Source organism: Aplidium turbinatum, chromosome 6 (genome assembly GCF_918807975.1).
Source record: "Aplidium turbinatum chromosome 6, kaAplTurb1.1, whole genome shotgun sequence".
Taxonomy (NCBI): Eukaryota; Metazoa; Chordata; class Ascidiacea; order Aplousobranchia; family Polyclinidae; genus Aplidium; species Aplidium turbinatum.
The window spans coordinates 2445163-2470492 of record NC_137477.1 but is presented as its reverse complement, the minus strand read 5'-3'; the positions used below and the strand labels follow the sequence as shown (position 1 = coordinate 2470492).

Sequence of the window (25330 nt, the reverse complement as noted above, 5' to 3'; positions counted from 1 at the left end):
CCTGAATCAAAAGCACAAGAAAAAATTACAGCAAAGAGCAGACAAATTACAAATAAGTAAGGTAATACTGCAAAAGATACTTTCTTAGAAGTAACACTTCAACTTCTAACAAAACTCGACATGGCAACTCTTGCAGCACAGATTGTCAGCTACCAAAGTTGATTTTTCACATTGCTTCAACATCTGGCCACGTTAAATCGATGTAAAAATGACAGCTTTTGACAGATGAGTTAGCAAAAGATCTCAAGAACGATTTTTTCGTCCAAATTCATGAATAAACAAATATTAAACTAAAATGCCAAACAAATCAAACCAAGGTGTTTTCATGAAAACACTCACGATCAGATGCAGCACAGGATGACAAGCCACGAACAATGCGCTTGCAATGCTCTTAAAGCATCAACTGATTACCATTTAAAAACATTATTTGCAAAATAAAAACAAAGACTGCAGACAAGTGCTTGGAGTAGACAACAGCTAGAGCAAGACCTTTTAAGGTATATTGACATGATGTGCATGATATGATGTACATGTACATCATGTACAAGATACAGGTGATATAAATCATAATAAAAGCAAGAAAATGGCTAAAAATCGTAAACAATCGCCAAACAATAATATTCTAAAGTGGCCCAAGTTAAAAAAGTGGATTTGAGACCATCAAGTTCAAAGACCCATGCCACGACAAACATTGCCTCTGAAGGTTTGCGATCTTTATTTTACAGGTTGTATGCCCTAATGAAGATTAATAAAGATTGCAAACCTTCAGCGACAATGTCCACCACAGCACGAATCTCCAAACTCGATTATCTCAAAATCACTGTTTTGACTTGGGCCACTTTAGAATCAGCTGTCCCATATTAATTATTATAGACAGATAATTGATAACAGCTTTATATCTGTCTATGGTTTTCAAAAAGTATCTCTCTACCAAAGCTATACAATAATTAATTCGGAATCAAGAGTTGTTTGATCGCCGATGACGCTATTCATCTGTTTTCCAACAGTGATAGTTTCGAAACTAAAAGGGGGCAGTCACCGCTGGTATGGCTCTAGCCCCAGGAAAAATGATCAAAGATAGAACTACGTAGTCCTTAGGATACCCTCTGATGAAACCTACTGTTAACAAGCAAATACATTCTTGAAATCGAATCAGAAATGATAGAAATCTTCAATGATTGATATTTCAATCTTTGAGATACCAGAAATGATCAAAAATATGTTAAGAATCATGTTTTATGAGTTGGAAAAAGATTGAATCAACTTGATGAATGGGTTTGTTCTAAAGAATTGCCGCGTCAGCATCTTTTTCCTTCCCTAATGACCTTTCCTTATGTCGTCTATTGCCAGGTAGAATGGTTGTCCTGGCAACCCAAAGTCGTTGTACACCGAACATTTCTTGAAGTCGCACGGCGCGTTCTTCCAAGCGTAACGAATATGAGAGGCCCGGCCTCCATTTGCTATGCAGCTGACAGCGCTCACTGCCACAAAGCGATGGGTAGAGGCGGTTATTGGGGCCCATATCCAGTTGGGGGTGGGGTGAACATCTTCAACGTTACAGTCCGAATAACTGCAGCATACCTGCAGTTACAACAAACCCATAAACGACAATAACTGTCATTCTTCCACAGAGTGTGAGTTGTGATAAATAAAAACTATCGCAATACTACGATACACCAAATTTCAAATAAGTGTACTTTGATAAAAATTCATTCTTTTCGTAAATGAAGTGAAATTAGTACAACACAAGTAGTGCTCACTCAAACAAATGCTCTTATAACCGCTAATACTCAAAAGCATCATCACCTCGAAGTTGCCTTCTTCAGTAACAACGAGCTGTTGGGAGTTGGGGTAGACAATCACCACATCCCCATTGTCCGACCCCATGGTGGACTCAGGAAAGGGGCCTTGATACTCGACGGGTCGCATGTAGGCGACGTTCAGGCCTCCACGGGCCAGCCTGGAAGCCACATCTTGTTTATCCCTGGGGTGGATACTTCCATACGGCGATGTGGGATCACCCAGGTCAATAGAAACAGACATGAACGTGTTTGGCATCTTCGGGTTTGGAGCGTAACCAAAGTTAGCAGTTTGCCGCCAACGAATTAAAGGATAATGTCGGGTTTCCGTTGTATAGTAAGGCGCAATCTGGAAGACAAATGAAGATGGCTGTCTTTCTGCATGGAAGATATAATGACAATGATGATATTAAAGATAATGAAGATAGTGATGGTGAAAATGATAATAATGATAATAGCCTAATACAGTAAAAGCTAGTAAACAATGGAACAGAATGTTAGTAGCCAATCGGCACGGCATTTTTTTTGGTACAAGAGAAGAAAAAAAACTGCGAGCTGCTTTTGGCGATAGGTCAAGTAACCCTCTGATTGATTGACATCGAAAATTGTTGAAGTAAAACTAAGGTAACAAAAGAATGGAAAAAAGGGCAAATAAAGGCGCGACATATGATCAATGCTGTGTTGTCGCTAGGTTTTGTTAGCAACAGAATAACCAAAGTTGCATCGTTCAAAGTAAACAAAGTGAGCTGGGTCTAATTATCCAATAGAAATACAATGCACAGAATACATAAAGTATCGATAAAAGAAGTAACTCACTTGAACAAATCCAAAAGGAAATTGTGGATCTGTTTGTCCTCCAGTTCCTTCGTACCAAGATTTTCTCCAATCGCTTATCATGGCCGGGAACGAACAGGCATATTGCTCGTTGTGGTAGACCCTATTTGCTTCCCCTGCAACACAGACGGTTGAGCCTAGCAAACCTCCATATGAATGTGTCAACTGTAAGCTTGTCTTGTTCACAAGGATGCGCGATACGTCAGTAAAAGAATAAAACACGTTACTGTTATTTTTTTAATTTCTCGTTTATCAAATATAATCAGTGCAACTACTACTAGAAGTAGAAATAATTCTTTCCAGTATTCAGATCAAACTGAATTAAAACAATTTTGTTTGGTCAAAATAACGTCTTCAACTAAATTTTACAAAAGGTCCGCAACAGAAAACAAACCTTGATACCAGATAGCTCCCTTCATAGTCATCTTCAGTAAAGGATGGATCATAGCATTCCATAGAACGGAATTATTTTGGGGTGGCGAAATCGTGCTTTCCCAAGGAAAAAGGTAGGTTTCTTCTTCCTGTGGCTTCTTCATTGCTGACCTAAGCAGAACAAGAAAGGCCATTTAAGACATGGCGGGTTTTGATTTTAAGTAACTGCCATGAGAAGGTAAAGTGAAAGGAAAAAGAAAACGCGGAAGACAAACAAAACGATGGAAAGACAACATTTAAACATGGACCGGACTCAATTTGGCGACACTGGGCAAGTTAGCTCAAAATCGCCACTTTTGGAAACAAGTAACTCATGTTGATGGGTAATTTGCTTCAAGCGGAGATGGCGACTGATAAAGGAGTGTCATAAAGAAGCCGAAATGAAAACCATCAAACTTGGCACTGAGAGTATGGAAAACGCTCTCGCAGCAAGATCAAGCAACCCTGGTTCAATTCTCAGCGTGAGTAGGGCATTTACGCAACGCACTTCAAGGAAGTCTCATGATTTAGCAAAATCTACTGCAAGATTCGTGGATCACCAGAATGTCAACAAATATAATAAAGAACATTCTTTATACGACTGAGATGCATAGTCAGGACCGAACTTCATAAAAAAAATTGGAGAACAGGAGTAAAGACAATCGCTGTAAGAAAAGAATCGGCCACCCCTATCAGTGGGGGCGAAACAGAATTTGAAGATGATGATGGAAAAAAGAATAGTAATTTCAACTCACTTACTGTTTATCGAGGCCACATTCTTTCAAGGCCGTGGTGGAAGACCAGGCTTCAACAGGAGTCCCTCCCCAATTAGGCGAAACTAAACCAATGGGAATCTTTAATTGGTCATAAAGGTTGCGCCCATACAGCCAACACACTGCTGAAAAATATGTCCACTCACTTCCGCCCAGGGTTTCTAGAGTAAGAAAATAGGCGTTAATTCTATTTGAATAAGAAAATTGTGAGTCGCATACTTGAATCCAAGTATCGGGGGAGGTTCTCATTGTACCAAGCCATCGGCAATTATGCCCACCCAATTTATTACACTCCGGATAGAGGGGAGCGGTGTAAAAAAATGTACCGATGAAGTATACAACATATGTGTGACGAAAGCTTTGCAATAAGAATAAATGCATCAACGTGATACTTTTTACCATTGCATCAAATTCAGCTGCGAATATGAAAAAGTTGGTAGCAGCCCTTTAAAACCACAGCTTTTACTGCCAAAGCAAAAGCTACTTTGAAACGATCAATCAAACTTGTTTTCCAAATTACATCAAGCATGTAAACATGCATGTAAACGAGCACAATAAACAAAAGCTCGGAATACGCAGTTAATCATAACACATCATCTGCTACCTGTTGTAAAATTATGTTGTAAAATTACGTTTAGTCTACATATGTTCCTACGTTCTGGTTTCCTTGCCTAGAGCGCTTCACGTTGATTGTTTTCTCAGTTCGCGTTCAGTTCTCAGTTCGAGTTCAGTTCTCAGTTCAGCGTTCAGTTCTCAGTTTTCTCATTGTTTGAAACAGATCTACTTTGTTCGCTTTATATTTATGGTTTGTGTTTTGTAGGTACACTTCGTTTCTTAGTTTTTTAAAACTCAATAAATGGATATTACACTACCTATATTTTTAGTTTATCAAAACATGTTGCCCAGATAGCAAATCAACCGATTTTTACATTGGTTCAACGTCTGCAGACGTAGAATCAAATGTAAAAAACAATTGATTTCCTGTCTGGAACGACACATCGTGAAAGATGCTAATCAGGTTTGTTTTTTTACAAACCACTAAAACCGGATTCAACTATTTATCACAGTGGTTACCCCCACGATCAATTTTCAAAAACAAAAATGTTTATTGCTAAGTATTTCAAAGGGCTAACTATGACAATCAAAATGCAATACAATACTGAATACAAGATAAAAATGCATGGTAAACATTCAATCCGAAAGTTGGGCCTGGACTTCAGCCGCCAGCTTTGTGATCCTGGGCTTTCTGGTAGCCTACTGAAGGCGATTCTTGCGTCGCTTTCGACATCCATCAGACGATTGCGCTTCTTTGTTTTCATTTCCAAGACTGTTGAAAATCCTTGTTCACAGCGATGCGTTGTTAAAAAAGATGTCAGGAAATTTAATGCCTGTGTCGCTAATGTTGGTACGTCCTGGAGTCTGCTAGACCAGAGGAGTTCCAAGCCTTTCCCCTTGAAATCAAGTTTCAACGCTTCGTTCATTTGGAGAGTGATAAATTCTTCTTTAGTCGGAAAGTCGTCATCATCCACCTGGCTGTCATCACATGTGAAAGGCTCAGTGCACCATTCGCGACTAGCCGTGTCCAAATTCGGAAAGTAGTTGTCCATCTTCTTGGCTAGATGGCCTAAGTGGTCAGCTATGTCCTCGCCGTTCAACACCGCTGTCAAATCAAGTCCATTGCTTTCGAGGTACATGTCAAGCGTCTGAAACTGTGCCTCTTCCGACTCGCTTGTTCCACAATTTAACCTATGCGATAAATGCTGCTACGGCTACTTTGGTGTCGATCACAATTGCATTCTTGCCTTGAATTAAAATATTGCCTTTGTCCAATTCACCAAAGATATTAGCCAAATGAGAAATCCACTGTTGGTTTGAGAAGTATTCAGCCAAGTCTTACTTCTTTTCTATCAGAAAAACATGGACAGCCTCACGAAGTTCGACCAGGCTGGTTATCTATGTGCTACGAGACAGCCATCGTACTTCTGTGTGGTACAGTAATGCTTCGTATCTTTTTACCATCTTCTTGCACAGTTCCTTGAAAAGACGGTTGCTCAATTCCTTCGCTTTTACTGTATAAAGTTCACAACCTTCACTTGCTTCACTGTTTCTAAATCGAGTCTCGTTACCCCCCAAAAACAGGCAAATTACCCCCCGGGGTAATTTACCCCCAGGTTGGGAACCACTGATTTATCACATATGCGAAGTTGAAACCTCATCGGTATGGCGACAAGGTTAAAGGGTTGCCAGTCAATTCTCGTCATCTACGAGTTCACAAAAGAATGTCAAAAACTTTCACAAATCGAATGGTTGAACGTTTCCTAAGTAATTTATTATGCAGATCTTACTTTCAGAAGGGATGGACCATGACTGTTCAATGGCCGTAAAATCGTCCAAAGGAGTACCGGACTCTCGTTCAGCCGGAGTCATCACTCTTATGTTAGGATATTTTGAGGCAAGTGCCAACTCTTCAGTGGAGTTTGTCACCTGCAATGCCATGTTTCAAAAAGGTTTAAATCGAGGCTAGTTGTACAAAATAATTAACCCAGAGCAAGAAGTGAAATGTCTTAAGCACAAGCTAAGCAAAACAATAGAGCTTCGGTAGAGAGTTTGTCTTGTACCATAAACACACAAAGCCGGGCAACATCGACAGATCAGATGTAATATATTTATTTTTAAACACTCACAGCCAGTTTTTCATTTGAGTGTTTGAAAATAAATATGTTACATCTGATCCGTCTATGTCACTCAGTTTTGTATGTTTTTGGTTCAGCAAAATAACCCGACAAACATCATTGTCATCGCCTGAACCTCTATGGCCGACTCAATAATATCTCAGATGACTGAATACATAGCCGTAGGAGATGGGGGGGCAGGGGGGGCGGTCGCTCCCCCGCTGAAAAAAAAAAACGCCGCGAATTTGGGCAAAAATCTGCACTTATTTGGGCAAATCAATCTTATCATGATATTTCGACATTTTACCAGTTTAGAAACTTTACGTAATTGTTATAATTTATGAGATATATACATTAATATTTTCCAATCAATGTAAAATGCATTTTCATCGATTTTGAAAATTGTTGCATGTGGTATTGCAATTTGGGCACAATGATAAGTTTCGATTCAACACCACCTGCAAAAAGTAAAGTGTAAAAGAACATAATTGGCAAGCAAAGTTAAGCTTATTAGTACCGATATTCACCAGCATGTACATAGGCTGCATTTCTTCACAGGTGAGATTTCTAAGCTTGCTGGGTAGCCTGCTAATAACCTTATGAGGTTTTTGCTTATTACTTTATGTGCATTTTGTATGTAATATATACATTAACATTTTTCTTTAAATGTTAAATGTAGTGTCATCAATTTTGGAACTTTTGTATTTGTTATATTGCAATTTGGGCAGAATGTTAAGCTTCGATTCACGATTCAGTATATATCTGCAGAGTGTCAATGTAAAAAAATGCAATTAGCAAGCAGAGGTACCGGTAAGCTTATCACTGAAGTTCATTTGGAATTAGGATATATATACACTACATTTTTTCGCTGGTGGAATTTTGAAACCCTGCTTTGTACTGGTAATCTTATGAGGTTTTTTGCTTCTTTCTCTATATTCTACTAATGTATGATAGCCTATTTATTTGTAAAAATATTTGGGCAAAAATGTTCAGTTATTGGGCAAATCAATCTTACCATGAGTTTTCAAAATCTTTCTAGTTTAGGAATTTGTTTATAGTGTTGCATTTTGTATGAAATACATTAACATTTTTTTTAAATGTTAAATGTAGTGTCATCAATTTTAAAACTTTTGTATTTGGTATATTGCAATTTGGGCAGAATATTAAGCTTCGATTTAGTATATATATATGATATATCATATCTGCAAAATGTAAAATAATGCAATAAGAAGGCAGAGGTAAGCTATTACTAATAATCATTAGGATATACACATTTCTTCATTGGTGGAATTTTGAAACCCTGCTTTGTACTGGTAATCTTATGAGGTTTTTTGCTTTTTTATCTATATTGTACTAATAAATTTATTTGTAAAAATGTCCAGTTATTGAGAGAATCAATCTTACCATGAGTTTTGAACATCTTACCAGTTTAAAAACTTTGTATATTGTTATAGTGTAATATTTTGTATGACATACATTAAAATTTTACCATGAATGTAAACAGTGTCATCTTCAATTTTGGAAAATATTGTATTTGGTATGTTGCAATTTGTGGAGAATGTTAAGCTTCGTTTTAGTACCTGTGAATTTTCCAGTGTTTGATTTCATGTTTTTGTGGGCTACAGTTGAATTGTTTTCTATAAAAAGAATTTTTTGTATTAACTGCTGTTTGTGTTTACTGGTCCTAGGGTTAATATGCTCAGCTATTTACCATGAATGACACAATATTATAGCAATCAATGATCAAATATACAGGCAAGTGTTATGTTGTTTTGGCATCCAATTCATGCAGTTAATATATCGGGCAATGTAGATAGTATGATGGTGATGATGTTGTCTGTATTTTCTGGCAAGGATTGAGTTTGAAACTATTACCTATAGGATACTAGGATAGGCCTATGAGTTGTTTTAGTTCAGTGCCTACGATTTCAGTAGTTGCTTCATCATGAACTTAAAATATCTTGGTAATGATGTTAATGAAAAAACATTGGCTACAACTTCACTGTAATGAGATCAATATTCATACTAATTAATAGCAACTTAGCTTTCTTCAAAGGTGCAAATTTGATGCTCATAGTATGATAAACTGTCGAATTCTTTTCAGGTTGCAAGGTTTTAAGTAGCATGGAGTAAGTAATGTTACTTTAGTTTGATGAGTAAATAGGTTGTCATTTTAGATTTTTTCAATGCAAATTTACGAACCTTGAGATTTTGAAATGATCTGAGGGCATGGATATTTAGCCACTGCTGTCCAGTTATTGTTGAATTCTCAGTTTAATTTGTTGTTGAATCCAGTTAGGCCTGTATATAGGGTGCGTCGTGTGCCCCAATGTTCATATTTTTTGTATTATTTTTTTTCAATGGTGAGGTTTCACTGAAACAACAATAATATGAAGTTTCAGCAAAAAATATTAATGTTTAGGTGCTCCACATTGCAGTTAAAAATACAGGAATTTCGACCCCCATACTCCATAAATACCTTGTTTTAACATAACACTGGTGTACACGATTTTTGCTCTATGAACTTTGAAAACTGATTTAGAGTAATTTTGGGGTGCTGAATCCGAATCTGCCCTCAGATTTATCCTATCACGTCAGGTATGTGAGATATGATGACAGCAAATTGTTACTTTTGTCAAAAGTGGAAGATTTGACGTTGCTTTTATTGCACATACATATTTTGCTATATGCAGAAATCCAGGCCATGTCGTGCATAAGTAGCTGAAATACACCAAATATAAATTTTGATACCAATTTGTTTTCTAAGCAACATTATTAAGCATGCAGTAGTAACAATCTAAAAGGGAGGCTAAAAGTATAACTGACCCCCCCCCCCCCCCGTCAAAGGTTTGCATGAAACCACAAAGGATTAAGTAGGCCTGTGGCAATGCTTGTACAGTAACCTTACTTAGGCTGTTTTGGTCTGTCTAACACTAACCATTCGTTATAGCACTGCATATGTTGGTGGTGAACGCAATGCCAAATCTTCCACTTTTGACAAAAGTAACCATTTGTTGTTATCATATCTCACAAACCTGACGTGATCTGAGGTTAGATTCGGATTCAGCACCGCAAAATTACTCTAAATCAGTCTTCAAAGTTCATGGAGCAAAAAATAATTCTTTTTTTGTTTACCAGTGTAATATATGGATTATGCCTGCATTGTGCTTGGGCATGTTGAATGTTGATGAAGACTTGCAGTTTTTGTCAGTCGGGAAATTATGTCATTCAAGGTGGCTAACACTTGCTTGTAGACTACTTCGTAAATACACTCATGCAATCAACCCTTCCAAAAGTTTCATGAACTTGTCTGAGTACTGCATCAAGGTTTGCTTCTCACCTTGGTTTGAAATAAAACACCACAACTCATTATCTGATGGGTCAAAAAACTTCTTCAACATGTTGCAAAGAAATCTTCCCAAGCCGATAAGTAAAAGATTTCCAAGAAGGTTTTGGAATGCAATGCATTATGCGCTCACTCTGAAAATGTCATTGTTGGAATGCTAGGTGATGAAGACTGTCAAGTTAGAAAAGCAGCAGGCCAACAAATCTATTCCTTAGGTGCACAAGCACAGGAAAAGCAAAGCAAGAATCATGTTGGCTCCTCACAAAAAGCAGAAGATGAAAATCGAAAGCTGAGAAAGGAAATTTCACCAGCCGTGCCACCTGCAATATGCAGATTTCTTGTGCCACAGCTTAATACTAAAGCAAAATCATACCACCAACTTGTGAAGCTTGGCACAGTTCATAAGTCTGAGCCACCTATCATGAGATCGCTAGCAGATCAACAGCTTGACAATGTCATCGACGAACCTCTGCGGCTGGATTATCCTTGCCGCAACCAAGCAGTGGAGTGTCACGTTAAGCTAGTGACTGTTAAGCTAGTGACTGTTAAAGCAAGCTTATATGCTGTAGGTTTTGAAAGAAGGGATGGACTGATTCGTCAGAAGGTGCGATCTCGTCAACTTATGAAAGAATTCAACAGCAAGAAGGAATTCCCACTAGATTGACATGTTCACCTTTTTGTGCTGGTTGCTAAAGTCTCAATGTAGTACAGGTAGTCTAGCACAGGGCTTCTCAAACTTTTTTGTTCTGCGACCCCATTTTGAAAAATATATTTCTATGCGACCCCATTTATGTATTTATTTATTTATTTATTTACATCAGACTCAACATGGTCCATTTTACAATCAAACATAAAATGTAGAAACAAAGCAGATACTCAACTCCGAAGAGCTGAGTTGCATTGTACCACATACAAAGATTGATATTAACAGTCTGTTGGCATTATTTCATAAATTCATTGATTGGAAAACAAGTTACATCGTGTTACAAACTGGTATAATTTTTTACGAATGAGAGCTTGAAAAGTTGTGGTATTGCTATCAACGAATGCAGAGGTGATGCTGCGTCGTCTCTGCAGATTAAACAACATTCTGCAACAATTATTGTATCCAACACGTAAGCGATTACTACTGGATGAAAGATAGTTGCACCATAGTTGACAGGCATAAAAAGGCATACAATAGGAACGAAACAACACATTTTTAACAGCAATCGAACATTTGGAAAACCTTGCTTTTAACATGTTTCCAGCACAATACAACGACCGTAATTGCCGTTTCGTGTCTTCATCATCGGATAGCAAGTCGTTAATTATTACTCCTAAATATTTCACTAGGTCTCAAAGCAGATACGTTTTTCATTTAAATATATGATCGGATTAAAGTCAAGTTTCAACATCTTGGATTTAAAGAAAACACCAACAGTTTTGTTGCATTATGGGGACATCCACGTTAATGACATTAAAACGGATCATTTTGATCATTATATTTTCTTTTTCTTTCTGACTTATCAATTGTTTTCTTTGTGCTTGCAATTGTTACCGCATGAATCTACGGAACCTAACCACTGATCCATAGTCAATTAATCTTGTAACTGGTTCCTTCAGAAACTAGTTGATAAGCTACTCTGAAATCATAATGCGAGCGGTAAGGTTACTTTTGGTCAGCACGTTGCAGCAATGATAGCGTAACAATGCATCAATTGTTACGATTGATTATATTTTATCGTTCGACAGTTCGCACCGACGGTTGCGGTCAATTGACATCATGGCAAGACTACAACCCACCGGCACTAGAATTTCATTACGACCCCAAAATTTCATTACGCGACCCCATTTGGGGTCGCGACCCATAGTTTGAGAAGCCCTGCCTAGCACATGCAGCAGTATGGAGTATATCAATCTGTGTGCTGGTATTTCCTTGACAATGATTTCATGGCAGATCACAGTCTACCCATCACCAATTATGTCTACTAATTACAGTATTTGTTTTATGCACCTACACTTTGAACAGTCCAGTTAGTAACCCCCAGGTCGTGCAGTAAAGTTGTTACTTGCTACTGTGGTCTGTGTGTGTACATGACACGAGCACTATATTGTATTTCCAGTCACACTACTGTACCGTTAGACCACTGCCTACATGCTCTCGATTAACCCTTGTATTCTCTACATCATGTGTAGTGTGTACCATATATTATGCATACCATGCTGTATATTTATTGCAAATGCAATAAGCAAAAGTATCCAAGTCATCTGTGACCTGCATCAACATAATATGTTGATGCTGCATATTATGCAGTACAGTATGTGCATTTACCCATTACCTTGTGCCTGCGCTACCGTTTTGTCCAAAACATTGTCAAATATACGCTTTTTGTCATAACTTTTTTTCTAGTGAAATTAAGGCAAAAAATCCTCATAGAGCAGATAGAAACATTATGATTCTGCATCATTTGATACCAAACTCATGTTCCTAGCACCAGCAGTTCCAAAGTTGCATCCGATTTGAGAATTTTGGGGGTATTTCCCCATAAAATGGGGGGTAGAACGGCCAATATGTGGTACAACTCCCTGAAACCAGTTTTGTTATTGTTTTTAGCCAATTTGTCAGTGGTCTAAACCCCCTTTTTTTTAATTAAAAAAAAAATTTTTTTCAATCCACCCTATTGTCAAGCCAACAAGGGGATACAGGCAATTGGGATGTGGAGCACCTAAACCTTGACCAAATTTTTTGAAATTTTGTAATTTTGCTTTTTTAGTCAAGCCTCACCCACAAAAAAAATAATTTTGTTTTCAACCATTTTTTAAATTTTTGGGGGCACACGACACACCATTTTTGTGCCACAAGAAAATTATTTCAATTTGATGGTTTATTAAGTTTAAAGTTAATTCAGCCTTGTTTTGCTGCCTGTGTTTTTATAGTACACTGCCAAGTTGATCAATGTTTTTTGAATTTGATGACTTATTTCAATTTGATGGTTTATTTAGTTTAAAGTTAATTCAGGCTTGTTTTGCTGCCTGTGTTTTTGTACACTGCCAAGTTGACGAATTTGTGGAGTTCTTAGACTACACTATCTCAGAGGTTGTGAGTAATATTGCGTTTTTCACAATAAGTTTGCAAAGGCAAAATTTGGGCAAAGTTTGGAAAATTTGGGCAAATTTTGTTCGCCCCCCCAAAATTTTTTACTCTCCTACGGCTATGACTGAATACAAGAACCTCCCAGAAAGAGGCTGATCTTTTGTCTTACTAGTTCTGGTAGGTGGAAACAGGCGGCACGATAGTTGATAAGACTGTGTACAGTTTGTTTCATAGCACCAAGCTCGCAAGGAAAACATTGATGACTATTTGCACGGAAAATATCAACGCCGGTGCGGAAACAGCTCAAATGCACCTACATCTATCTCGGCAAACCATGTTGATGAAACGGGTAAAATATTTAGAGATTTCGAGCCTGGTAGTAATATTTAGTTGCCATTCCGTTTTCCAAAAATGGCCAGACGAAAGCCTTTGCAGACACGCCATGACTATCAGCTTCGACATTTAAAAATGAGATCAATGTGAAACCACTAAAGCAATTTTTAACAAAAATACTTCGAGATTTCCGGTAAATCTTATTTCAGCCTTACCATTGACATGGTGAATTCCATGTTGCTTTGTCCACTGCAAATCCATACATCACCAAATAGTACATTCTTCAATAAAATCCAGCTCAGCATACCATGATTATCTTCAACTGCTTGGATAGTGAATGGACCTCCAGCAGGTTGTGAGGATAAAGTCACTTTCCATATTCCTATCTTATTTGGTCCAGCGACTACTTTAGTGGAATATACATCTTGTGAGAGAGATACGTTAACTATGGCTCCCACAGTCCCATAGCCCCAAATGACAGCTCGGTGTGGTTTCATTTGCAACACCATGTTCTCTTGGAAGTAGGAGGCAAAATCAAACGTTTTATCAGCTGAAAGTAAAATTATAGGAATTAATATTCAGTCACGTTGCAGTCTGCTAATTTCGAATAAAGACGTTCATAAGATATAGAAAATACCCAAATATGACCATGTTGAAAAATGCGTCAAACACATTTTAAGCATTGCGATTTGAAATTGACCAAACACGTTTTTCACAATTAATATTGCAAGCAATATCGCAAGATTCATTTTCGGCATAATTATATACTCATAGACGTCGATTCAAAACGTTAGAGTACCACAAGGTCTACAAATGAGGGGGCGAGATAAGCCAATGTCTGGGGCCTCTGTGGTTTTCGTCAAGGGTGAAATGATGGAATTTAATTTGCCTTGATGACGCTATTACACATGTGCATGAATCCTACAACACTAGCTTCACAAAATATCATAAAACCAATGCAAGAAATTGGTGACGTGTTGACTTCCTGATTAGGTTCGCAATCCAGACAATCCCATTGTGACTTGTGAGATGTTGCCTGAGAACGCGTCAGTTTAACGTTAAGTAACGTATTTGTCTGAAAAGAAACTAAACAATGCAATCCGGATATCTTCAATGCAGGTTCTGTGCATTGTGCAAGGCTAAGTGATTGTATCGTTGGTTTTTGTGAAATTCCTGGTTCTCTAAACTGCACATGAAGTGTGCCTGTGGTACACTTGAGTGATTGGGGCGTTAAAGATAAACAAATCTATAAACGAAGGGCATAAGCGTACAATTACTGGCCGTTCACCCTATTCCGTGAGGTGCATTAGTAAGGTGTGGACCAGGTGCGTACTGATCTGGCTATTACCAAGGCAATGTCACTGTAGGAGGACGATGGTCAAAGGAAATCAAGCTATAGTTGCAACAGGCTTATTTTAAAACGACCCAGCCTGAATGTAGAGGTCGCTTGAAAGTAAAATCAGTGACTTTGCAAAACAATTTTCTGCTTTAATATAAACCTACAACAGCCTAGGCTGTTATTATTCTTAACGAAACTATTTTTGTCTCCATAAAGTGGTCGACTTTAATAAAAAAATCGACGCCTATTTTTGCATGTGATATATATTATGTACTCACAATTCAGAAGGATCTTGTTGGCTTTGGCAGCAAACACCATAAAAACGGCTATTAAAGCAAATTTCAACATGTTATCTTAAAGTTATTAGCCAGTTTGCATAGAAAAAAGCACTAGCTTTATGAACGTTAATCTGCAACAACAGGAAGGCAAAAGTAGTCTACAAACTCTTCACATTAACAACCCAATATTCTTTTTAGGCAACATTGAATAGACGTAAAAACGACAAATTTTATTGGAATGAAGAGTAGCGACCAAGACAGTGGGGACGTTGAATCAATGTAAAAATGATGGATTTTGCTGTCTGGGTGGTCGTTGTACTGCAGGTTTTGCTTTAGCTTCTGGCGCGAGAGCTTTTCCGAGAAACACGGTGAATTTAGGCCCAGTACGATAGGGTGTACCGGTGTACCCATGCGCAATCTACAGTTCGGGCCTAGCTTGCTCTGGTATTTCATCCATACCTGGGGCCGTGTCAGGTACTTCCGCCCCGGGATAGAGCAGGCCTGGGTGTAATGGAAACTAAGGGGTAACTCCACATTCCCCAAGCACCTACTATCCTAACGAGGGGCTTTCCCACCGGTTGTAGTTTTATGTCTTATCTAGGACTCGATGAAACTTGGGAAATCTAAGAGCATATTCTATACGACCATCAGGCTCTGCACCTCGACCTATACCCTTGGTTTACATAGCTATCTAATCGGCGTTAGCATCAGAGTGTCTGACTAACCTTACAAGGAACATTTTTAAACAAAAGACTTTTAACACCATTTCATTGCAGCCTACTTAGAGCCTGTCGTCGCGCGGGATACAAAGCAGCTCTGCCTATAATGAACAACTATCGTGACAAAACGAGTGAATATTTCTTAACAAAAGCCGCTATCCAATAAAGCACAAGATGTTCTTTTGTATGAATATGTATTTATGACTGACTGATTTGCTGGTCATTAAAAAGACAATTGCTGTTCAAATATCGTATCACGAGACACAGTTTATTGACCATAAAAATACAATTCAAGCGCGTACACATGCAAAGCTTCTTATGATTCCAAAAAGTTCAATTGCATTTAACTGGACATTGATTTTGATTTACAAGATCATCTTTATCAACTTTAAGAATACCAAGTCTGGCAATATACCCATACATCAAAATCCATTATTTCGACGTTGGTCGTTGAGCCAATGTAAAAATCAATGAATAAATGACGGATTTTGCTGGCTGGGGTGATGGAAGTGCAGAAAAACGGAAACGCAAACGAGGAGAGGTAAAAATGAGATGAAGAGACAAGATTGACAAAGAATGTGGAACAACAAACTGGTATACAAAAACACACGATCGAGTGGATTGGCAAGAATAGGGAAAGGCTTTCACTCAGCAGTGGGCTACCACAGGCTGAAAATGATAATGACAAAAAAAGCTAATTGCAGAATAGACGGTGATAGAGAATAGGCAATTAGTAGTAATATAACAGAACACAGACGGTAATTGCACAATAGAAGACATCTGGTGAATACAATAATAAACAAGTTTCAAATCACAATGCAAACAACATGATAAAAATACGTCGACAACTTCTAAAGCAAAACTTAGTCACAGACAGAAGATACGGTATACGGTATAACATAGCGCACTACTGATGGAATGAGAGGAGTGTTCAAAACGTAACCAGACCATGTGAATTACGTGAGTAGCATCATAGCATAGCATTGTATAGTTGACATCGGAGCATCTAGCATGTATAGTTGACATCGGAGCATCCAGCATGTATAGTTGACATCGGAGCATCTAGCATGTATAGTTGACATCGGAGCATCTAGCACAGCGGTTCCCAAACTTTTCTAAAAAGTTTTCCTGGTGGACCCTGTGCAATTATTTTGATATTTTGCGGCCCTATAAAAATCAAAGAATGCTATAGGAAAAATGCAAAAGCCACACCATTTAATGAAAAAGCAAAAACTACGAAATACGGTAAGCATTTAATGGGATGGGTGCACTTGTTTTGCTGCAATTAAGTCATTAATGTTTGGTTTGGTTTTGGATAGCACATCTCTGATGTCGTGTACTACATCCAATCCGTTTCTGTTTTTCATATTGAGTAGAGTGGAAAAAGCTGCCTCACACTCATAGGTGATTACAAAAGGAACGAGCACTTTTAGAGCCATTTTGGAAAGATTTGGATAAGACTGTCCCATTTCTATCTCAAAGTCACTGCAGCGCATTTCTCCGTGAAGAAGTTTTGCGCCATCATCGTTAATCATATCAATAAACCCTTCTTGAATGTCATTCGATTCTGAAGGTAAATCGTCCAACTTGAGTGCAAATGGGGTGTTAAATGAAAAGGTGCAATTTGTCAAATTCCTGTAAATTTGGAAAATAATGTGAGATTTCTTCACTGATAATGGACACGTGCTGATCACTTCAATAATATCATTATTTGCTTCAAGTTCGTTATCGTCCAAAAATTGAGTAAGCTCTGGAAAAGGGACAAAGTTTTTCTTTTCCAATTTGGAACCCCACAGCACTATTTTCATATTAAAAGCTGTCAACTTTTCATGGGAGTGAAGAGCGTTTATTTCTTTTCCTTGCAAAGCCAGGTTGACAAAGTTGACAGATTCAGTAATACGGCATAATTGTACTTCAAGCCTATGATGCAAACACTAATAACCAACGTAAGGTAGTTAATTGGAGTGATGAGGTTGATGAAAAAGAGTACCGAATAATTAAACAACCACTAGTGTCAGCAAAATATAGAGACAGCAAAATACGTCCTGACTCTAACGATGTCAGTCTCAAAAAGACAATTCAAAAGCGACCGCGAGATGACGTCACGACAACGACAGTCGATAAAGAATTTTACGATTGCAAAGAACGATTAGATTTGAAGGGGATTCATAACACCTAATGTTTAAAAACTTTTTAATAATTTTTTTTCTAGTACAGCATAATAGTACAGCTATAATGTTTAAAACAATAAAACATTCGCGAACTAAAGACTAATAATAAAGCAAGCATTACACGCGAGAAAGCTTCATTATCGAATCACAATAAAAAAATCTCATTGCGGACCCTCTGAAACTGCTGTACGGACCCCAGTTAGTCTGCGGACCCCAGTTTAGGAACCGCTGATCTAGCATGTATAGTTGACATCGCAGCATCTAGCATGTATAGTTGACATCGAAGCATCTAGCATGTATAGTTGACATCGGAGCATCTAGCATGTATAGTTGACATCGGAGCATCCAGCATGTATAGTTGACATCGGAGCATCTAGCATGTATAGTTGACATCGGAGCATCTAGCATGTATAGTTGACATCGGAGCATCTAGATTCTAGCATGTATAGTTGACATCGGAGCATCTAGCATGTATAGTTGACATCGGAGCATCCAGCATGTATAGTTGACATCGGAGCATCTAGCATGTATAGTTGACACCGGAGCATCTAGCATATACCGTATAGTTGACATCGGAGCTTGCGTTCATCCCATTGTGTAGCAATGATTATAGCAATTATAGATTTTTTATGTTACTGGGCGAGCTAGCAAAAAACCGTGGTCATGGAAACAAACAGATAACCCATGTTGATGCACAATCTGCCTCCAGCAGAGATGGCGATGGAATATTCTGTATAGGCTATGCAACTGCATATTTTTTATAACATAATTTGGACAACAAACATCTCTAAATGGGCACGAAAACAATGACGTATTGTATTTTCCAACGTTTAATACGTACCAGGAAAGAAGGAATATACTGTAATGATGATGACACGTTTTACAAAGTTTATTTAAAACTGCTTTCGTGCTGTTTGAAAAGTCTTGAAATATTTTGAGTGTTTTTTTCTTGTTGCGACAACACTTTGAAGATCACACAACGACAAACTTTACAGTTCCCGTTCAACGTAAAAACCTCCAACAGAGGCATTTGAAGAACTACAATGCTGCGGGAATGAGGGAATGTCAGGATTTGGACAGCACGAGGAAGTTTCCCACGAAAAAGAGAGAAAATAAGGCAGAAGATGAAAATTTGCATCACTTTGTGATTTGTCTCTTAAGAATACAATTTTGGTAGAGAGGTAACTGTCTTTAACCATAGACAGATAAAACCAAGCAACCACACGGCATTTAACATCATACATTACAGTGAACATAAACTATAAACTACGAACGTTTTCGGCGATACTCAAGTTAGCCCTTCTCAAGTAACGAAAATAACTGATCTACACAATGAATAATTTGAACAACGAAATGCACTAGAATGAAACTGCAAAGCAGAGGAGAAAGGCACATCACATGGCGGTTAATCACGCGAGGCAAAAAAGCACATCATACAACAAATTATGAAAAAACGTTGAGGAGATAGGAAACACTTGCGGCAAGCAACTGCGTATTGAGGCGAGGATTGCAGGATTTTATGAGCAAAGCCTCGTGGATTTTCGTATCAAATTCGTTGGAACATTTACGTACAACTCTAAGAGACTTCAAGGATGGTTTGTTGTTTAAACATGTTTGGCAATCGAATATATAGTCTTTAATGGTACTTTTTCTGTTCAAATTAGTCAATTCTAAGTGCTCCCTCACTCTCGTGGCCAAATGCCGCGTGGACATACCAATGTAGGTCGCGTCATGCGAACAAGTGAATGACATTTGAACACAAGAAGGAGGGAGTCCTAGGTTTAGGCTGAAAATAATAACCAACTTTAAATGTTTTATACACCGGAATAATATCAACGTTGAACTTCATTTTATTAAAACTTGACATATTGCTGACAAAACGTTAAGATGCTTTACCAATAAATGGAACTGTCAGAAAGTTTTTTAATTCACGCTCGTCCGCTTGAGAGTGCGTAGAACGTGAATCCAAAAACCCCCTGAGCACCTTATTAAAAGAACATGTGTGGTGGGGTAGTTGTTCGCAATAAAATGAGAACGTAATCGTTTGACTTCATTATTAAAACTATCAAAATTAGAGCAAATATCTTGTACTCGCCGCTTGAGCAGGCACTTAATAAATCCAGATTTGTAGGTAGAAGGACATATAGCATTAAAATTGAGAAGCAGGTTGGTATTGGTTGGTTTTCGCCAAACCCAAGTGTCAAATTCGTTGTTATTAATTTTAATTTCGACATCGCGAAAGGGAATGGTCTGGTTGGCTTTTTCTACCGTAAAAGTTATATTAGGATGTTGTGAGTTAAGAATGTTGAGAAACTGCATACAAGAATTATCATCATTAAATATAGCAAAAATGTCGTCAACATGACGCAAGTACAATTTAGGATGGCAGTTCACACCAGTTTCAGAAAAAAAATTATTTTCAATATGTGCCTGAGGGAAATTAGCAAGAGTTGGACCCAGAGGCGAACCCATTGCGACACCATCAATTTGTTTATATAATTTGTCTTTGTATAGAAACATACCTTCGGTAGCCATGTGCAGCAGTTTCATAAAAATTTTCTTTTTTGATAGGTGGATGGTTGGGCTGGTCTTGCGAAAAAATACAATTGGCGATAATGTCTATAGTTTCATTTAAACTAAAGGAACATTGGTGAATAATGACTTTACATCGAAACTAACCATCGGTTGATTCGTAGCACATTGAAAATTATTGAGTTTTTCCAAAAAATCGTTAGTAGAATTGAGCATGTAATTATTCGGCATATATGGTTTGATAATAGAGTCCAAAATTTTTGCCAAACAGTATTCAGGGGTAGAAATCATGGATACAACAGGACGTGCGGGATTATCTTTTTTATGAGCTTTGATAAGACTGTAAAGCTTACCAAGGCTGCTAAGCTGGAAAGCTTACCCGTGTCTCTTAAGAAAGTAGCTTTTGCCTAGTGGCCAACGCTACACGTCATCTATTGGCAGGTAGAATGGTTGTCCTGGCAACCCATGATCGTTGTACACCGAACATTTCTTGAAGTCGCACGGCGCGTTCTTCCAAGCGTAACGAATATGAGAGGCGCGGCCTCCATTTGCTGTGCAGCTGACAGCGCTCACTGTCACAGAGCGATGGGTAGAGGCGGTTATTGGGGCTACGTAAAAAAACGTTTTTTTAATTCGTTTTCATTTCGTTTCGAAAAACATACCACGTTTTTCTTGCCTTTTACTACCACGCTCTTGTGTGAGTCCTGCTTTTCTGCTGCAGCAAAATCGAACGCCCACACCAGTCTCACTACTGACACTCGGCAACTTTCCACGTGAGCTCATCGCCCATTAATCGTCGACTTGATTTGATCAAGCAAGTTCAAGTGCCAACAAATTGTGTTCTTCCGTTTCATTTTCATTGTTACTTTGACAAAGTAACAGCGTAGGCAACCGCCGAACTAATTAATTTTTTGCCTTGTTTGAATCTACTCAGACCGTACAGTATCTAGTGGTGGACCCCAAACCAAAATTTTTAACATAAACAAGCGGTGAGCTGAAAATGGTTGGAAATATCTGGTTCAGCTAATGCGTTTATCATGGAGGCAAAGATAAGTTTGCAAAACGATGTAGCGGAAGTATTGTAGGGGATCATAGGAGAAGCGTTCACGTCGCGATCCCTGTCAGCACACTACACAGTAGTAGCTGCTAATTCTACTAAAACTTCTAAAGAGAGATGAAGACTCGATAGATGCGGAAGTATTAAAAAGTAATTGTGCAATGGGTTAATTCAGTGGTTCTCAAACTTTTTTTTGTTGCGACGCTTCTGGAAAAGTTTTCTGGACTTGCGACGCACCAGCAAATAAAAGTAAATCAAAAAACTCATGATTAAAGTTTTGTTTATTGATACAACATCAAAAAGAAATGCATATTATTTAATGTGACGTGTGGGCTTTTTAGTTCATTGAATCTTGGGAGAATTTTTGAAATTGCCACTCGCATTTCTATTTCACTGTTTATTCGTGATCGATATTTGGTTTTATCACCGCCAAGGCAGAAAATTTTGCTTCACATAAATACGACGTGGCGAATGGGATAATAATTCGCAGTGCTTTCTTTTACCAAACCTGGATAACCGTCGTTTATTGAATCCAAAAATTTGCCGGATTTTCTACTACGAAAGGACCACGAATCCATTCGTAGTTTGAAAAACTTTCCGGGAAGTATTTTGCAAATTTCGACTCGAGCTTGGACAAATGCAAATAAATAGGTTTTGCAAATTTGAAGGGAAAACAACGTAGGTAACCTCAACTCTTCACTGTTTTCAAACTGAAATAACACCAAGAAAAATGATTCAGAGTTTCCGATTTTTTTTTTGAAGGATAGGCATCCAATACTACGTTAGGGTAGCCTATCAGCAGTGGTAATTTTTTTTAGTTAATTGCGGTGTAATTGGCTAAGTGCATGTGACACACGTGTCCCAGCGGTCCTCAAAGGGTTAACCTCATTTTTATAATCTTAAACTGAGTTCAGCCAAGAAACGGAACTCTTCTGCGACGCCATTGAAAAAGTGAAACGACGCACCAGGGCGTCGCGACGCACAGTTTGAGAACTACTGGGTTAATTGAACAGCACTTTGTCAAATACTTCCTCAATCAATCGGCTCGTTGGTGACAATTCATTTTGGTCACATTTGTCCAACAGAAAGTTGTTGCCTGATGCAGCAGCACTAGTTTCGTGTGGCACTTTCACAAGTGAAGCTTGTTGTCATTAAACCAATGAAGTAATAACATTTTTTTGAATTAAGAGCTCGCTGATGTATCATACATTGAACTCACTTGTACAAATCCAAAAGGAAATTGTGGATCGGTTTGTCTTCCAGTTCCTTCGTACCAAGACTTTCTCCAATCGCTTGTCATGGCTGGGAACGAACAGGCATATTGCTTGTTGTGGTAGCAAGCATTTTGCTCACCTGTAAAAATAAAGACAAAAACTTTATATTCCGCATTAGTGTGGTCCTTAAAAACATTGTTTTTTTTTTAAATTTTGTTGGTGCCAGGTTTTTTAAGTGTTTGATTTGGTGAAAAAATATCACGTGCAAAATAATTTTAATACGTATTCATGTTCGTGGCACACTTAAAAATGTTTAAAATTTAGCAGCACACCTGGTCTAAAAATGCAATGCAACAAAGAAGTACTAAAAATACATATTTCGATTCATATCCGATTAGCAAGAATTATACGATTGCTTTGATAAAAACATTGCTGTGCAAGTGTGCAATTCTGGAGCAATTTCGAAATACCTGGGTGATCTTTTAAGCAGGATTCATGCCTAATTGTTTTTGATTAATGAGATGAAACGATTTGTTCCCACAAATAAGTGGTGTCTTAGTGAAGCACAGTTTTAAGAGGTGTTTTCGAAAGTTAAGTAGCCTATATTCAGAAACAGAAAACTCATTCAGTGGAATGTTATCATATTTTTATATTAAAACCGCTTTCAAACTACAAGATAAATACATCATGGTACTCGGTTACGCTTCTAAGCAGCAGTATTGAAATGGTCTGTATGCACTGCAATAGATATAGCGCTATATAATAATATTATTATCAAATTCACAAATTAATCAACCGAAAACTATTGTTTCAATTGTTTTACTTCCATGTGAAAAAATATTGATAATAATTTTTTCCACTTACTGCTCATCAAGGCCACATTTTTTAAGGCTCTGGTGGAAAACCAGGCTTCAATAGGAGTTCCGCCTCAAGTAGACATGTGCAATTAAACCAATATAGGAATCTTTAATTGGTCATAAAGGTTGCGTCCATACTCCATGTAGCAAAAAGAAAAACACTGTCAATGTAAGCTGTGCATATAAAAGGGAGGTAGCAACACTTTAAAAATATGACTGCTTCTCAGAGAAAGGGCTGCTTCGGAATGATAAATCAAGTACGATACATTTTTTTCAAAGTCATCAATTAAGTCTAACTGGTATAAATGAAACATAATTGACATCAGGAAGAAAGAAAACAACACTGATATGTATCATTTCTAAAAATATTCTTACTTTTTCATGCAAATATTACTTGAAATCGGAAGAAATAGATCATCGCTGTAAAATCAACTTGGGATCATCCAAAGGAACATTACACAGAAATTGAATTGTAGTCATGACATGTATATTAGGGTGCGGCTGACGCCCCGTAAAATTTAAAACTTGATCGTAGCAACCCTAACTTTTTTTTGGAAGTGAGGCTTGGTGTACAAAGCTTAAATATGAAGTTTCGGCAAAATTGAATAAGGTCTAGGGGGTCCAGATTGCAATCCAACTTTTATAGGATTATCGATCTTCACAAATTTCAATTTTGACATTAAACTGAGTGATTTATGCTTAAAAAAATTTGAGTGATTTTTATATGTTCATGTGATACCAGCTAATTTTTGTAAATCATTGCAAGTTATAGTTTTTATGCTGTGAACAGCAACTTAGGTTTCACTTAGAACCAGTGTGTCAATTTAGGGGTAATTTTGCATACTTTTTGCAACGGAATTTCTGAAATTTTTGCAGAATTAGGGCAAACAAACAAATTTCAAAAATGGTGTCTTCGGATTGCAAATTCTTTGAAGGAATACCCTGTTCAGAACAAACCATAACTGACACTAGAAAATCAGTGTTTTATACTTTTAATGCCATTTACCACAGCGCTGTGTAGGCTTTAGCCATAATAGATTTATAAGCACTCCTTTGTTGCTTTTTAGGTAAAATTTAGATATTACGAAGTGACATTCTAACATTTTTGTTTTAGTAGGCTACTCTATGATACATACGGTAATTACATATCATTTCACCACAGGTTTTCACCTTAAAAAGAATTGCTTCACCCACATGGTGCCTACACGCAGCCTAAAGTAAGGGCGACCTATGTCTTCTTGAAGTTGTATACAAGCACCAGTTTTATGCCCTGTATTACAGCTTGTTGTGTCAAAAACAAGAGATGTAACAAAATCTTTGCAATGCCAATCTTTAAGCAACTGCATAGTAACTTTGGACACAAGTGCTCCAGCTGTTTCTGTTGAATGGGTTGGGATTATTGGAACACCCAACAATTTAATGCCACCGATGCCAGATATCAAAACTCGGATCCTTTCATCTTGCTTGTTAAAGTCTCCAGAAGTTTTCCATCCCAATGTAAAGCACCAACAGCAGGTGGTGACCACATGGAGAGAATTTTTTCTGAAATATGTTGTGCTGTTTCAACTCTGTATCTGACGATCTGTGTGACTGAGATAGGTGGAGATTCAGCTTTGAAGCATCTCCAGAACAGGCTGGAACCACAGAATGGAGAGTAACAGATAAGGCAGTTGGTGTAATGCTGTTTCTGATTGCTGCAGAGACTAATCCTGAAAATTTCATTATGTCATGAGGAATGAAGATGGCTGTTCCTGTATTTGATCTTCTTTCATGAGAGCGTTTTTCCGCTATCTCACAAATCATTGAAGATGTGCATGGCTCGATGACGCTCGTTGTCCATCATCCTCAGCTTCCAAATCAATAGCATTATTTATATCATTCACTCGGGCCTCCTCCTTTGCTACTCGTCTATCTTGCTG

At 37.9% G+C, this 25330-nt stretch overlaps 3 protein-coding genes across 4 annotated transcripts; all 3 read right to left on the bottom strand.

Moving 5' to 3' along the window:
- Nucleotide 1: 1 nt before the first annotated feature.
- On the bottom strand, nt 2–14994 carry LOC145771493 (sialate O-acetylesterase-like). Of its 2 annotated transcripts, none has more exons than XM_082583186.1 (8): nt 14862–14994; nt 13460–13794; nt 6163–6301; nt 3804–3978; nt 3028–3176; nt 2616–2749; nt 1807–2148; nt 2–1581 (listed from the first exon to the last, which is right to left on the bottom strand). In XM_082583186.1, exons 1-8 carry the CDS (start codon nt 14929–14931, stop codon nt 1318–1320), a joined length of 1608 nt encoding a protein of 535 aa, XP_082439312.1. In that variant the 5' UTR covers nt 14932–14994; the 3' UTR covers nt 2–1317. The 2 variants fall into 2 exon arrangements, with proteins under 2 accessions (XP_082439312.1, XP_082439313.1); XM_082583187.1 differs by having other exon boundaries at nt 3028–3122.
- Nucleotides 14995–16833: 1839 nt separating this feature from the next.
- Nucleotides 16834–17388, bottom strand: LOC145771769 (protein FAM200C-like). Its single transcript, XM_082583501.1, has one exon. It carries the CDS (start codon nt 17386–17388, stop codon nt 16834–16836), a length of 555 nt encoding a protein of 184 aa, XP_082439627.1.
- A 707-nt stretch (nt 17389–18095) lies between these two features.
- Nucleotides 18096–23776, bottom strand: LOC145771494 (sialate O-acetylesterase-like). Its single transcript, XM_082583188.1, has 3 exons — nt 23419–23776; nt 22560–22693; nt 18096–18299 (listed from the first exon to the last, which is right to left on the bottom strand). The coding sequence occupies exons 1-3, from the start codon at nt 23423–23425 to the stop codon at nt 18216–18218; spliced, it is 225 nt and encodes a 74-aa protein (XP_082439314.1). The 5' UTR covers nt 23426–23776; the 3' UTR covers nt 18096–18215.
- Nucleotides 23777–25330: the final 1554 nt, after the last annotated feature.

Bases quoted from the DNA above. Each gene is read 5' to 3' on its own strand.
- LOC145771493 (XM_082583186.1), bottom strand. From the start codon at position 14,931: ATGTTGAAATTTGCTTTAATAGCCGTTTTTATGGTGTTTGCTGCCAAA. The intron at 13,795-14,861 runs GTGAGTACATAA...TTTTACTTTCAG, and splicing joins CAACAAGATCCTTCTGAATT to CTGATAAAACGTTTGATTTT. The intron at 3,979-6,162 runs GTAAGATCTGCA...TTCTTACTCTAG, and splicing joins ATGGTCCATCCCTTCTGAAA to AAACCCTGGGCGGAAGTGAG.
- LOC145771769 (XM_082583501.1), bottom strand. From the start codon at position 17,388: ATGAAAATAGTGCTGTGGGGTTCCAAATTGGAAAAGAAAAACTTTGTC.
- LOC145771494 (XM_082583188.1), bottom strand. The intron at 18,300-22,559 runs GTGAGTTCAATG...GGTATATGCTAG, and splicing joins TTCCTTTTGGATTTGTACAA to ATGCTCCGGTGTCAACTATA.